Here is a 14242-nt window from a genome sequence, read left to right as displayed (position 1 = left end):
TTGTAAAGCATAAACCAGTGATTGTGAAGTAGAATTCCCCATTTCTCCCTTATCTATGAAAGTGGGCGACCGACAAAGTTAAACCTGTTGGAGTAAACAAATTAAAACACCCGCCCACACCAGACAGCGTACCTCTCGGAAAGTTGGTGGATCCTCCCCTCCTGCTGCTCAGTTCTGAATCCTCCTGAAGTCAGGGGTCTCCGCTGATGCCGGCGATGATGGTCGTCGCTTCCCGGGTTTCGGCACCACTTGTCGCGCGCACCTCGCCAGCAAGGAGCACGCAACACTCAGGATTCTTCTGATGCACGCTTTATTGGAGTTTCTTCTACATTCTTCAAAATGGCGGAAAGACCCCGAGCCGGACGCGAGCCTGCCTTTTATAGCCTCTCGGGTGACGTGGCCCATTTCTATTGGTCAATGCCGGCCTGCGTCATTCTGACGAGCCAAGCGCCTCTTCTGCGCAGGCGTGAACCGCCGTCACCGGCGGACTCACATCCGGGATTCATGCAGGGCATGAAGAACCCGGAAATAATGGCGCGTGACACTGAAGTGCTCCTGTGTCAGAGCTGATCTGGTACAGGAGAATGGAATCTGTGGTCAGGATGGAAACCGCCCTGACCATCCTCCATGGTTGTGAGGTAAGTGATTGGGATGGATCCCTGCTCTCTGACGGGAAGAAACAGAAAAGGACAAGCTTGACTCGGAGAAGCAGGTGCCCACCGCTGGATCTCAGGGATGGTGGCAGCACTGTTAGCCCAGGTGGGACCTGGCGCTTGGTACCACCTGCTCTGGCTCCCCTGCTCGAGCACCCTGCTGCCTCACAAAAAGGCAACAGATGGGTCTGAGATGTGGGTCAGTGGTAGAACACAGTAGGAGGCACTTTCTCAGTGGGAAAGACGCTGGGTTCCACCCAGCTCTGCAAAGAAGGAAAAGAAAAAGAGTTAGAGAAGACGAAGGATGCTGCAGAGAAGGATGGCACTGAGGGAAGGTGCTGGGTGCTCCTCCCAGGGCAGAACCTCTTGTGTGCTGGGCAGACCGTGAGCAGGAGGCAGATCTTCTTGGTGGTGTGTGTGTGTGCATGTGCAGGGATGGCTCCCACAGGCCTCTCTGTCACTTGGCATTGTTGGGAGGGAGAAGGGCAAAAGGTAGAGATGGAAAACTCAGGAGGGGAATTTGGCCTCTTCTTGCCTCCGGTCTCCTCCAGCAAGGAGATGCTTGCGGGGAAGGTTTGCTGAGGCTGCAGCTTCTTGTGTGGAGGACGAGGTTGCTGTCCTGTGACTCCGTGCGGAGGAGCTCACTCTCTGTGCCGGGATTGTGAGCGTGTGCACCCTTCAGAGAAGAATCATGAGCAATGGGGAGGACGTCCTGCGTGTGTGTCCTGGCCAGTGGTCCTTAATATGACAAAAAGACTTGGTGAAGACGTGTGCTTACAACTTGGGGGAAATTGGTGCCAATTTGTCGTTCAACAAGTGTGGGAATTTTCACTTATTTTGCATTTAGAGAGAAGGTCATGTGTAGTAAGCGCTTGGGTGAACAAATGTTTACAATTAAACTTTATCCGCTCTCCCTGCTTCTGTGATTGCCTGCAGCGGGCCCTGCTGCTCTTCCGGGCTGCAGAGTGCACGATCCCTGCCCTTGAGGAACTTGACAGCGAGCAGGGAGCCCTGCCTGGCCATCTTGGAGCAGGTAGCTGGTCAGGTAAATGTGGGTCAGAGGGGCCCGGAGCTGACTTCTACCTGTGCTTCTGGTTAGGGTGGGTGGGGCAGGCTTTATTCTCTGTGCACATCACAGCCTGAGCCTTGTTTGTTTTATTTTCATTGTTGCTTTGGAAAGACGCTTTACATGGGCTCTGTGGTCCTTACAGATTTTAATTGTACAGCACAGTATTGTCATCTGTTGGCACAGGGTTGCACAGAAGCCTCTAGAATGAATTCATCTTGTGCAACTGAAATTTTGTACACATCGGGTAGCAACTCTCCTCTTCCCCCAACTGCAGCCTCTGGCTGCCGCATTCCCTTGCTGTGAGTTACTTCAGGCACTTCCTCGCAGTGGAACCATGTGGCCTCTGTCCTTCTGGGACTGGCTTGTTCCCTGACTGAAATGTCCTTGAGGTTTATCCATGTTGTCTCGTGTTTTGGCGTCCCTTCCCTTCTGGGGGCTGACTTCTATTCCACTGTGCATATATGAGACTCTCTTACCCAGTTGCCTGGAGGCTTCCACATCTTGGCCATTATGGACAGCGTGGCTCTTTCCATGGGTGGGACATGGTCCTGTGGCTGTTCCTGTGGCACAGAGTGGGTGAAGGAGTCACCTCCTCTCTCTCCCACAGTGGCCAACAGTGTGTGTGTGTGTGTGTGTGTGTGTGTGCACACATGCACCTGGCTACACGGCCAGAGCTATCAGGGTCACAACATCCGGCCAGAAGGTACTTATGTGTCCCCAAAAGTCAGTGCTCAAAAGACTTTCCCCTGCTAGGACTACCTTATGTAGGAGGGCTGTGGTGAAATGCAATCCTTAAATCTAGCTTGAAGCCTTGGGTTCTCATTTGAAATTTGGCCTAGAACGATAAATTCCTTGGTCTGCAGAGATCGGAAGCTGGGGCTGTCAGGCCCCGTGCTCGGTGTGCAGAGCAGCAGCGGGGACCCTGGGGCTTGGCGCGGCTGTTCTGCTTGGTAATATATCATGTTCCCATGCCAGGAGCCACCACAGCATCTCAGGTGAGGAACAGGAAAGGGAGGAACCCAGAAGCAGGAGGGGGAAATTGGTGCTGGAGAATCCAATTTTTCATATAGTAACAAAACAATACAGTTGTGTATTCCCATAATATCCCTTCAGTTTCTTGGGGTCTGGAGTTGCATCTATTTTTAAAAACACTTGGACCAATAACTCTCCTTTATGCAGACCAATGGGAGGGACTCTGGCTTGGAGATTTAATGTAAAATAAACTCTAAATGGGGTGGCACACAGCATGTTGGCCTGCGTTGTAGACAAGCAATTTTTCTTAAACAAGCTGAGGGATGGATGTGAATGGTCACTGTATTGGGTTCTGCCCCGAAGTGTGGGGCTTCCTGTGAGTGGGGGAGTCAGTGGTAGGAGTAGCAGAGCTGTGAAGGCAGGGCTTGTGTGGCCTCTGGTTTCTCCTGTCCCTCCTGCCCACCACTTCCTGGGTGCCAGCCCGTGTTCGGCTGGCCCCGAGGGCTGGAAGGCTGCCTGGAGGGAGGCTTTGAGCAGGCTGGGCTCCTGCCATGCGCATGGCTGCCCGTCCTGCAGGACTGTCCATGTAGCAGGGCTGGGCTTTCCTGCCACTTTGAGTTTGGCAGAGCAGAGTGATGTTTTGCAGGTTCATTTATGGCAGGAGTGGGGGTTGACTCCAGGCCACATTTGTGGGAAGATCCTGTTGATCTCCCTTGGGTTTACAGCCATCTAAAGCCTGTTTGTGGAAGAGGTTCTTCCATAGAGATTCGCGGCCTGCTTCCTCAGCCCTGGCAGCCAAAAAGGATGCTGAAGGGGATCTGTCCCAGGACAGGTGAAGGTCTGTGGCCGCAGGCTGTCCTCAGAGCTGGCTTCCTCTTCCGAGATCCACCGTGTCATTGGTCACCGGATGGCCATCGTCTTGCACTTGAGCAGGGCTCTCCCACTCATCTGGCCTTCTTTTCTGTCCTTTCTATGTCTCAAGCATTCTCTCTGCTGCTCAATGTCTCTGTTTCCCAGCATTTTGAAATATTTTCTAGGATCCTTTTAAAGCTCTTTTTCTTCCTTCACTGGGATCCCCTAAGAGGCAGCAACTTTTCAGAGACCACACTTTTCTCTCTGACCCAATTCTCTGGTCATTGTCTCAAAAAAAAAAAATGTCCGTTGTGTCCAAGTCCAGGAACTGTGCTTGGCCAGTGAGGTGGATATGAATTAATCATCTCAGAAAATCCCCTTAAATGTCAGGTTGGAATCATGCCAAGGCACTGGGCGTGCAGAAAGATTACATTTCTTTGTTTAAATTGAATTAAATTCAGTTCAGGGATGCCAGCATTATAGGTCTGTCCGACATCAGTTCTTGGGGCTCCCCCTCCAGATATGTGAGAACCTGGGGGCTCAGGGCCCCTCTGTGTGTCTGGGGCAGCTCCTGATTCTCTAGGGATTCCCTTGCCCAGTGCTGCTGTGGCCAGCAGAGGCCTGTCAGGGTTGGGTGGCCCAGTGGTGGCCCCACACCTTGTCAAACAGGGCCACTGCATGCCTTGGTCAGGTCACAAAAGCTTCGGTACCACACCCAGCCCCTGCTTCTTAGTGTAGCTGGTCTGATGAAGCTCAGCCCTGCCCTTCCCACCTGCCACCGCCTCTGCCTGTGTCTTTCCCCTGACCAGGAAAAAATAACACGGTACCGGGGATTGAACCCAGGTCTTTCACACTGAGCTACATCTCCACCCCTTTTTATATTTTCTATTTTGAAGCAAGGACTGGCTAAAATATTAAGTTGCCCTAGCTAGACTTCAATTTGTGATCCTCCTGCCTCAGCCTCCCAGAGTGCTGGGAGTGCACTGCCATTCCTGGTGTTCTCTTCTTTTTGACCAAAGCCCTAGATCTCACTCCTTCTCAGGAGTCTGTAAAAATCTTGGCAGTTCAGAAACCTCTGCCAGTGGGGATTTTCTCAGGGCCTCCAGTCATCTGCTGATCTTCCCTTCTCCCCTGTGGGGTTGATACAGATAGTAAAAGCACGCATCAATCAAATTCATTAGAATAAATAAAAGGTTGCCATCCCCCAAAGAGAAGGGGAAAATACCTTTGTTTCATTTTGGATGAGTTCACAAACTATGAGTGAATTTTTTGACAGACTTTTCTGCCAGTGCACATTCTCACAATGATACTCTGCAGGCCCAGGTTCTTGTGAAGGTGGTGCTGCCTCTGGTTCCAGGGGCTCACATGGATCCCAGGCATGGGTGCGGCAGGAAGCCTGATCCGGTCTCTCTCCATCCACTACAGACTGTGAAAGGAGAGGGACACAGTGTCCCTGCCATCCAGGGGCCCAAGATCCCATCAAGAGGAACAGGAGTGAACCCTGGAGGTTCGGGGAAGACTTAGAAGCAGCATAGCTTGTGCCTACTGTGCACTGGCGTTGTCCTTTACTCGTGAGTGGTGGTTATTGTCCGGCTGTGGGCTCCTTCAGAGTGGGGACTGTGCTCTTTGCTCTTGGATTCCCAGTAGCTGTAAAGCCATTGTTTGTTGACTGCAGAGATGGATGGATGAGTGAATGTCACAGGTCTCTGGGGAGCTGAGCCCCGAAGGCCAGGTATTCTTGGGTAGATTGGATGGGATGACAGCAGCTCCGGCTGGGGGATCCTCCTCTCCTTGAAGCATATTAACAGCTTTATCAAGACATGATTTACATGTGGCACAGTCCATCCACTTAAAGCACATAATTCATTGGTCTTCATTATGTTCCAAGTTGCACGCCACCGCTGTAATCAATTCTAGAACATCTTCTTGGCCCTCAGAAGAAACCGCCCCCTGTAGCCATTGCTACTCTTAGCCCCACTGCTCTCCTGCTCTACACCCACCCGCAAGCCCTCCTCTGCTTTGCGTTTCTGTGGGTCTCCCCATCTGGACGTTTCGTAGCAGCGGGTCACATGCCGGGGCCTTGTGTGCCTGCTTCATGGAGCATGGTGGCTTCAGGCTCATCGATGCTGTGGCCCGTGTCAGTTTCTCTTCTCTGTGTCAACCACTGGGCACACTGTGCCGGGGACACAGCCCAGAGCCTCTGGAATGCATGCTCAAGTCCAGCCTCCGGAGCCTAAAGTGAAGCCGGAATGGGACATCAACTTGATCAAGTGGGGTTCGAGGCAGACCCACCTCAAGCAGGGTAAGATGGAGCAGGGAGCATCCAGGGGAGGAGGCCCGGGTCATCATCTTGGGCTTCTTGGAGGGAGGCCACGCAGGTGAGGAGCAGGAGCAAAGAGAGAAGCATGAATATGGGGGTGCCCAGGACCCGTCCTAAGGGCCCCCTGGGATGTGCCCGAGGGTGAAGCGAGGAGACCTGGCTTCTCTGGTCTGAGGTCCTGGGGTCTGGTGGTGAGGAGGAGAGAGAGGAGTCTCTGCCTGCACCTTGCCTCTTGGGATTTTGGCAGGAGCAGAGGCCTCTTGACTCTGGGCTCTGGACCGAGGGTGGAGCCAGGGCACCTGCATGGAGAATGTTGCCTTTGAGAGAGTGGGTGCACCCCAATCCAGGCATTGGGCAGGGTGGGAGACCTAGGATGGCTGCCAAGGTTGCTGGCCACACGAAGGAGAGGAGCACAGGCCAGGTGGCGCCAGGCTTTGTGGGAAGCAGGAACTGCTGGCCCCTGAGGATGGATGGGCTGTGCCTAGGCAGAGAGGGAAGAGAATGTTCCAGAATCAAGCCAGGCTTGCTGCAGGGCAGGGCAGGGGCACCGGTAGGAGAGGCGGTGATGTGGTTGGGACAGCGGCATGGTGACAGGAAGTCCTATGCATTCTGTTTCATGCTGGCGACAAGCACCAGCCTAGGCTTTGCAAAGTGTATCATGTCATTTGCTCTTCATGACAGCCTCCCGGGTCGGTCGTGTGGTGAGAACTCCTTTATCGATGTGTACACTAAGGTGTACAGAGATCAGGTGTTTATAGATTCTGCCGGGCCCAGGTCCTTACAGTTTTCATTTGTGTGTATAGAAGAGTTAGTAACAATCACAGCATGGTTTAGATGGGAAAGGCCCGCTCTGCTGCTGGGGAGTCTAGGAAGCTTCTGCACATGAAATGTCCACCCAGCCAATAGTCACGAGGGGCTGGATGTTTGGGGGTACACTCTCCCAGCTGGCATGCTCGACGGGACAGTCAGAAAGGGGACCCTACCCTGCTGCCGTGACCTCCCCACCCGCACCCATGGTAAATGTAGAGGCAACAGTGGGAGCTGCTTGGACAGACTCTGAGTGGACACAGGACACGCAGGCCGAGGTCAGGACCCCTGCAGGTTTCAGGGACCTGGAGGAGGGAGGAGGGAGGCAACGTGGCAAGGACAGCAGGAAGCCAGCTGGGATTCTCAGAACCGAAGCAAGGCGGCAGTGGAGCTGGCCTGAGGGTAGCCTGTGTCCTGGTCCTTGAGGAAATCTCTCCAGCACAGGCAGCCTTCTCCAGCCAAGCTCCCCTCGCCCGCTTCAGGTACCCCTGGGCCCGTTTGCCAGTCAGGGTCACACAGTTCTGCACGAAGGCGCTAAATGGGTCTCCAGCAGCTCTGAAGAAAGAGATGCCTGGAAACCTTGCGATTATGGGGAGGAGCTCTGGGATGAGCAGCCCTCACGGAGCTCCTGTGTTTTGCAGCCTTCTGGAACTGAGCAGCTTTTAGAATTTCAAGCCACAATTTGTATTCAAATGAAGGTCATTTGAAAGGTGTAACATAGTAAACAGCCATTATTTCATTTTGATGGCGGCACTAAAATTATAGTGTTGGTTGAATTATTTTAGTGTAGGACCATTACCATCTCCCTAAAACACTTAGAGGGGTTCTTAGAACACTGCTTCAATCCCAAAATTAGAAGAAAATTAAAAATCACAGAGCTGCAGTGGTCCCCTGGTGTGGCAGGCAGGACACTCTGTCCCCTCCTGGCTCTGCACCGCTGCTCCGCAGCTCGGTTCTCTAAGTGCTTATGAATAAGGCTGCTTCTTACCGCTTCCCACTGTGGGCCACAGAACACTGTCCACCAACCAGTCCCTCTGTCACTCAAGGCCCTGCAGTCCTACCATGGGCGCTCCTCCCTCAGCTTCCTTTGAGGGGAGGCGGTCTTGGAGAAGCCCTGTGCTCTCCATTCACTGAGCTCTGCCAGTACCTGCTGTCTGCGGAAGCTGCGAGGCCCCTTCAGCAGTGCTTGGGGCTCATCCTTCCATCCTGCAAGTTGGGGTGGGAGTGGGTGAGATCGAGGTGGCTGTGTCTTCCCCATGGGCAGTTCCCTTTCTCCTGCCACTGGCGCCCAGGATCCTCTTGCTCCTTCCAGAGGTCTGGGGCTGCTCTCTGCCCAGCCAAGGAGCTAACTTGGGGTGCGCAGGAGAAGCCATGGCCCCCTTTAGGGACTGAATTGCACTGCACAGCACCGAGGATCAGAGGCACAGGGAGTGACATACCCAGGAGAGACTCAGGGTCTCCGTCCTTCCTCGGTGCAGCTCTGATGATGGTCAGGGGCCCAGAGGTCGCACAGCAAGTTCTCTGTGCACAGGCCGGCTGTGTGTACAAGGCAGTCTGGCGCTGGGCCTTTCTTGCTGTCCCGGGGTGTTGGTTCCCTTATAAGGGAGCCTCTGGGTCGCAGAGAGCGCATATGCTGCTGCGGCAGCTCAGTGACTTTTGGAACAGCATCCTGTAAGCTAACATGTTGCCATTTCTGCAGTGAGACCGGTGAAGGGCGCGCTAAGTTTGATAAATAAGGACCATACATTGTGCCCATTCAGATTAGGTTTTGCCATTAAGAGGTGTCAAATTTAAGAAAAGAAGCCTTTGGCTTTCACAAGCTTTTTGGATTTCAGAATTTCCAATAAAAGATGTACCTACATCTGATAAAAACAAATGAGGAAAGTTGAAAAGCTCAAAAGATGGAGGTAGTTGTAATTGTTTTACATTTTACCGACCTGTAGACTTTTATCTATGTGTTTTTACATAGCTGAGTTGTTACTTTGTATAATTTTGTGCCCTACTTTTTTCATTATATTAATGTATAATATACGGTTTTACACTTAATGCATTTAATGGATATTATATTTTTATTGCATTACATAATAAACACATTTCCATGTTGAAAACACTAAAACAGTTTGATGGTTACCCACTGTTGGATGCCAGGACTTCATGGCTCTTGGCTTGGTACTTTTCTCTGTACAGCACCCAGACATACTGTAACCCACAGAGCCTCCTCCAGAGCATTTTTTGTGGGGTGTGTGGGTGGTCAGTGTCTGGAGTCCCTGGGCTCCACCTGGGAGCAGTGAATTGGGCTGTAGGTGATGGATGGACAACTCCTAAGGCTGCTTCTAGGAAGCAGTATTTCCCTCTCGCATGCTGGCCACAGGCAATTGGGAAATTGCTTGGAAAATGGGGACAGGTCCTGGAGAGGGGCCTCTTGTCTGTGGGCACACATGTGGAAAGCAGAAGGGGGCAGAGTGGGGTCTTAGCTGGCTTCTCCATGGATGGGTGGCGATGCCTTTGGAACTGCTGTTCCTGCTGCTTTCCATTCTGTCCTGAACTGGGATGCTTCCTCAGAGTTGTAGCTAGCATGGCCCTGGGTCCTGGTTTTCCATCCCCAAGGTGGTGAGAGAGAGTGGCGCTGGGCTCTTTGGCGGTCTCCAGGTTGTCTCTCCCTTCACTCTGTGGGAATCCCCACCTGGAAGCCTGCACAATGGCCCTGGGTGCATGGGCTGAACTTGGGAAGGTTAGGGAGGGGAGAGGAGCAGAAGGGCCCCTGCCTCAGTCATGCAGACTCCCAGGGGTTGGTGGGGATCAGGCCATGGTGGGAATGTTAGTTCTGGCATGTGGGGGTTTGGTTATTCTGCCATGAGGTGGGAGGGTGGGGTGGTGGTGGAATTATTGGACTGTAAGACTTTGGGGTCCTGTGGGTTGGGGAGACAGGCATCTCTTTACTGATAACAGAGCATGATCTTAACACTGCCTTCTTTGATCTAGCCTCTGAGGCTGTTCATGCAAACCTTCTCCGGGGCTCATCCTCCTAAACTCTGCTTGGAGTTGGGAAAGTCACCAGGGCTTATGGAAGGCACCTGTGCTCACCACTATCCCACCAATACCACTAGGGCTTATGAAACGTGGGGTTGTGGGTCTTATTTTAGTTACTTTCCTGTTGCTGGGACAAAATACCCAATACTCACAACTTAAAGGAGAAGTTTATTTGGCTTACAGTTTCCAGTGGGTTCAGTCCATGGTGGACTGACTCCCAGACAAACAGGCTAGAGGAGCAAGACTGGTCACCTCATGGCAGCCAGGGAGCTATGAGAGAAGGGAAGAGCCAGGAAAGAATATAGACTCCCTAATGGGCTGGGGTTGTAACTCAGCAGCATTGTGTCTGTCTGGCAAGCCCAAGGTCCCTAATTCAATCCCTGGTACACCCTGTGCCCTACCTCCAAATGGGCCCCACCTCCTAGCTGCATTCAACTGCTGTGGTCATCAGTGGGTGGATCCAGCACACCCACCATGGCCCAGTCACTGTCCAAGCACATGAGGCTTTGAGGGACCTTTTAGATCTTAACCATAACAGGTCCTAATTGCTGTCTGTGTTATTTTCCCCTCAAGTAGGTTGTCCAAAGTTGAATTCTAGAAAGAGTCCAAGAGCAAAAAGGGCTGGGTTGGGAGTTGGGAGGTGGTGGAATCTGCATTCCTGGAAGCCATTCCTACCTTGATACCATAGTCTTAGGAAATATCTAGGGCCAGACTGTGAGACCTGAGTAGCCCTCTCGGCTTCTGCTCTCCCTTCCCTCTATCACGTTCCAGCCGAGCTGCACTTTTCAATTCCAAAGACTCCACCACTCTTCTGGCTGCAGGGTTGTGGTACCCACTTTCCTTCCCCCGCTTCTTTGTCTTTCTAAGTCTCAGCTTAAATCTCAACCCCAAAGCCTACCAGGCACTTCTGTCTTAATCCTTCATCACCCCTTAGCCTTTCCTTTACAATACGTGGCTTGTTTTCTGGCATTAAAAAAAAAAAGTTTTTGTTTTATTTTATTCTCTATTTCTCTTCTCCACAAAGCTCCATAACTCATTTGTGCACTGGTATAGCCCAGTGTCTGCTTGGCACACGGTGGGCACTCAGTACATAGATCTATCAGATGAATGGATGTCTGGAGGGGATGCATGGATGAGTTGGTGGGTGAGTGGATGGAGGGATGGATGGGTGGTGGGGTAGGTGGATGGATGAGTGGGTGGGAGGATCATAGATGGATGAGTGGACAACCCTCAACACTGTACTTTTGGGGCATTCTATAGAAGTTAGTCTATGTTAAAATGTCCCAGACTCATCCTGCATTAGGCAGCTGTATTCTGACTCTTGGCCACAAGTTTGAGGGAAAAACTCCTCAAGCTGAAGGTAGGAAAAGAAAGGAGCTTATTGTAAGCATACAGGACTATTTCACAGGGAGACGGCCAGTAAGCCATGCACAGTCCCCTGCCTTTTCCCTCTCTGCATCACTGGCTTCTGGCTGGCCGGCTTGTCCTGCTCCTCAGGCCACATGGTGGGGACACTGATGCCCTCAGCCCTGAGTTTACCATTCCAAGAGGTGACGAGCAGGCCTGGGTCCAGAGTGAGACCCTGGGGAAGACCATCTGAGTCATTTACTGCAGGGGACAGGGTCACACATTTGGGCCTCTGGGGCACCTCTGTGTTGAGAAAGTGATCCCTGTACGGGCAATCTCAGTTTTATACAGGCCACCTATGGTCTTGTTTCCCTTTTTGGCTGAAGTTCTTACATCCTGTCTGATGGTCTCCCCTAAACTGTGCCTGGAAACCTCTGGAGCTTGAGCACAGAGGAGTGGGGGCTGCTGCAGTCCCTTGTGAAGGGTTTTCTTTCTGGGTTTGCCCAGGAGAGAAGAGCCTAGGGTCTGTTGCCTGGCCTCAGTGAAGCGAGAGGACTCACTGTGGAGAGGAAGGGCATACCACAGAGGAGGAGTCCTGTCCACGTACCCTGCTTTTCCAGAAACTGGCCTTGCAACTGGCAGTGTGCTGCCATTTTCCAAATAGAAATTTTCTCCACGAGAAGAAAGAAACCCCTTTATACACTTACTTGTACAATGCAAAATCTAATTTAGGTTTCAATAAGGGAAGTAACCATTATATCACCCTACTTCAGTGCTTTTTGTCATTGCGTTATATTTTTAAAAATACTTTCATCGGGGACCCGATCCACACTTACACAATCTCTCTGCATTTATTTTCTTTTAAGAACACATATAATAAAACTCAAAGTTAATAGCATGAAAATAATTTTTACAATAACAGTTGTAGCAAATCTCGGAATTGCCAGGGTGAAGGTGGCTAGACGGAGTGAGGCAATTATGTCTATTATTAGCAGCGCCTGGGAAGGATTGATGTACAGTGGGCTGTGTGTAAGCAGAAGTCTTCAGACGTGAACTACATTTTAATAGTGGAGTTCTCATAGATTATAACTCCCTTCATTAACATTTTCACACATCGCTGACTAACAAATGAGGAGAGAGGCCTTCTGCACGCACGAATTTATCATGCTCCGGGTGCTCTCTGCACCTCCGTCTCTGGACAGGAGCTTCATCTTCTAACCTCTGACTATGAGAGCATTAACTCTTCCTGGGCTGTTGCCTTTGGGGACAGGGAGCATTCTGGAAGCACAGGCTGCACAGTGTTCAGAGTTAGCTCATGACTGCTGCCTGCAGCTTCTGCATTTCCTGTGTTGGCACCTGCAGGTGGAGTCACAGCTCGTGTCAGGACAGACCTGGTGTCACCCTCTGCCTACAGGGCGCCTTCTTCTGCCAGGTTCCTGGCTCAGGACTTTGGGTTGTCTGAGGGGCATGGTGCCCTTCTACCATGAAGATGGTCATTTGATAGAAGACAAGTCCACTCAGAGGATAAATCTAGACATGGTCCAGACTGTGACCAAGGGGGCCTTGCTGGACAGAGAAAGGGACATGGCTCTTTGGTCAGGATTCAGGTGAGCTAGCTGCCCCCATGCAGAACTGTGTCTGGGAGAGGGCAGAGTCAAATCCCATGCTGCCTGCCCTCTAAGGAGAGATGTTATGGTTCAGATCTAGATGTTCCCCAAGGCCACATGCGATCCTAGGCACCTCCTTTGGGAGGTGATCAGTTTGGAGATTATAGCTGACTTGCTGTTAGGAGGTGGGGTCTGGTCAGAAGAGGCTGGTCACCGTGGGTATGACCTGGAAGCATATATCCAGCTCCTTCCTTGACTCTGCTTCCTCTCCACCATGCTGTGAGCAGCTCTCTTCCCCGGGCTCCTCTGCCATGCTGTCCTGCCTTGGAGCTGGATGGCTATACACTGAAACCTCGCCTTCTTTAAGCTCTGGGAGTCGGGTATTTTGTCTGAGCAATGAAGAAAATGACTAAGACAAGAGGTGGAAGGGACAGGGTTCTTAGATGACTTACCAACAATTGGCAGTGCATGTACACAAACCAGGGGTGGGCAGTGCTGGGACATGGGAGAAATGCCATCTGCTGTTTACTCCACTGGTTAGAGGAAGAGCTCTGTAGAGTCTGCAAGTTCTGGGCCCAAGGAAGGACAGGGTCTGGCAGTTGTCAAACCTGGCTATAAGGGTGAGGATCCTGGAGAGGTGGGCTCATGTAGGGAGAAAACCTCCCAGCCTTCGTAGCAGCAGGGCTGTTTCCAGCCCACCCTTTCTGCTTTCTTTCGGGGACACAAGCCCTTGGTGATGTAGGGCCATTGATTTCTAAGCTGGCTTGGTGCACACATTGTGATGCTTGTTGGACCCCACAGACCAGTTCTCCCCAGTGCCCATTTGTGCATCCCTGACCGAGAGGGATCATATTTGGAATTTTTTAGAATGCTCTAGCTCAGGGATTCTCAACCTTTTCTGCACATTATCATCCCCTGGGGAACTTAAAAAACCCCAAATGGGAGAGACTTATTTTGGATGGTCTAGGGTGGGGCTGGGGCATTGGCATTGTTTAAAAGCTCCCCAGATGATGCTAATATCCAGGCCAGGATAGTACCGGAGCCACTGTGGCTCTCAGGTGAATGTTCTGGAAGAATGTGGGCCTGACCAGAACAAGCCAGCAGGCTGTGGGCAAGTGGGGTGACACTGGGGGCCCTGGATCTTCTTTCCTGTGCTCTGCGGCCTGCAGATCCTCACTGCTGCAGGACACAGTGGGCATGTACAGGACCATGTCCTGCCCTATAGGTTGGCATGGAAAGGCTGCCTTGCATTTGCTTCCCTCTCCCCATCACTCCTTCCTCTCCTCCTCTACCAGCCAGTGCCAGGAGGTGCCCACCCCAGCCCTGTGGGCCCTGCTTGAACATCAGGAGCAGCCAGAGCTGACTTCTGTCACCTTCATTTTCCTGTAGCTCCCAAGACCTTGGCGGCTCAGTCTGACCCAATGCCATCCCAGCAGCAGGAGCTGATCTCTTCCCCTCCCCTCGAGGACATTAGCTCTTAAATAAAATCAATAGGCCCGGGACATGCTTGGAATCTAGAAGTTCCTGCTCATCTTCCTGTCAGGTGCTCCTGGTGGTGGTGGCTCTGAGGGGATGGGAAGGGAAG

At 51.9% G+C, this 14242-nt stretch overlaps 1 protein-coding gene and 1 long non-coding RNA gene across 15 annotated transcripts in view; one reads left to right on the top strand and one right to left on the bottom strand.

Moving 5' to 3' along the window:
• The window catches only part of LOC104864687, a 19068-nt gene extending 18900 nt beyond the window's left edge, over positions 1 to 168 (bottom strand). Inside the window, exon 1 of the long non-coding RNA XR_780967.2 lies at positions 133 to 168. This is a non-coding gene — a long non-coding RNA (uncharacterized LOC104864687). The remainder of the gene's footprint in view (positions 1 to 132) is intronic.
• Positions 1 to 14242, top strand: part of Camta1 (calmodulin binding transcription activator 1) — a 696092-nt gene that overhangs the window by 144790 nt on the left and 537060 nt on the right. The window contains exon 1 of one of the 14 annotated variants that reach the window (XM_033767635.1): positions 487 to 638. The exons of the other annotated variants lie outside the window; for them this stretch is intronic. Within the exon in view, the coding sequence (XP_033623526.1) occupies positions 585 to 638 (54 nt within the window). The 5' untranslated portion in view covers positions 487 to 584. Of the gene's footprint in view, positions 1 to 486; positions 639 to 14242 lie in introns of those variants that run through there. 14 annotated transcript variants of the gene reach the window in all.

Source organism: Fukomys damarensis, unplaced genomic scaffold, assembly GCF_012274545.1.
Source record: "Fukomys damarensis isolate Sample0158 unplaced genomic scaffold, DMR_v1.0_HiC HiC_scaffold_23, whole genome shotgun sequence".
In the NCBI taxonomy this organism is placed as follows: Eukaryota; Metazoa; Chordata; class Mammalia; order Rodentia; family Bathyergidae; genus Fukomys; species Fukomys damarensis.
This window is presented reverse-complemented; position numbering and strand designations above follow the sequence as displayed.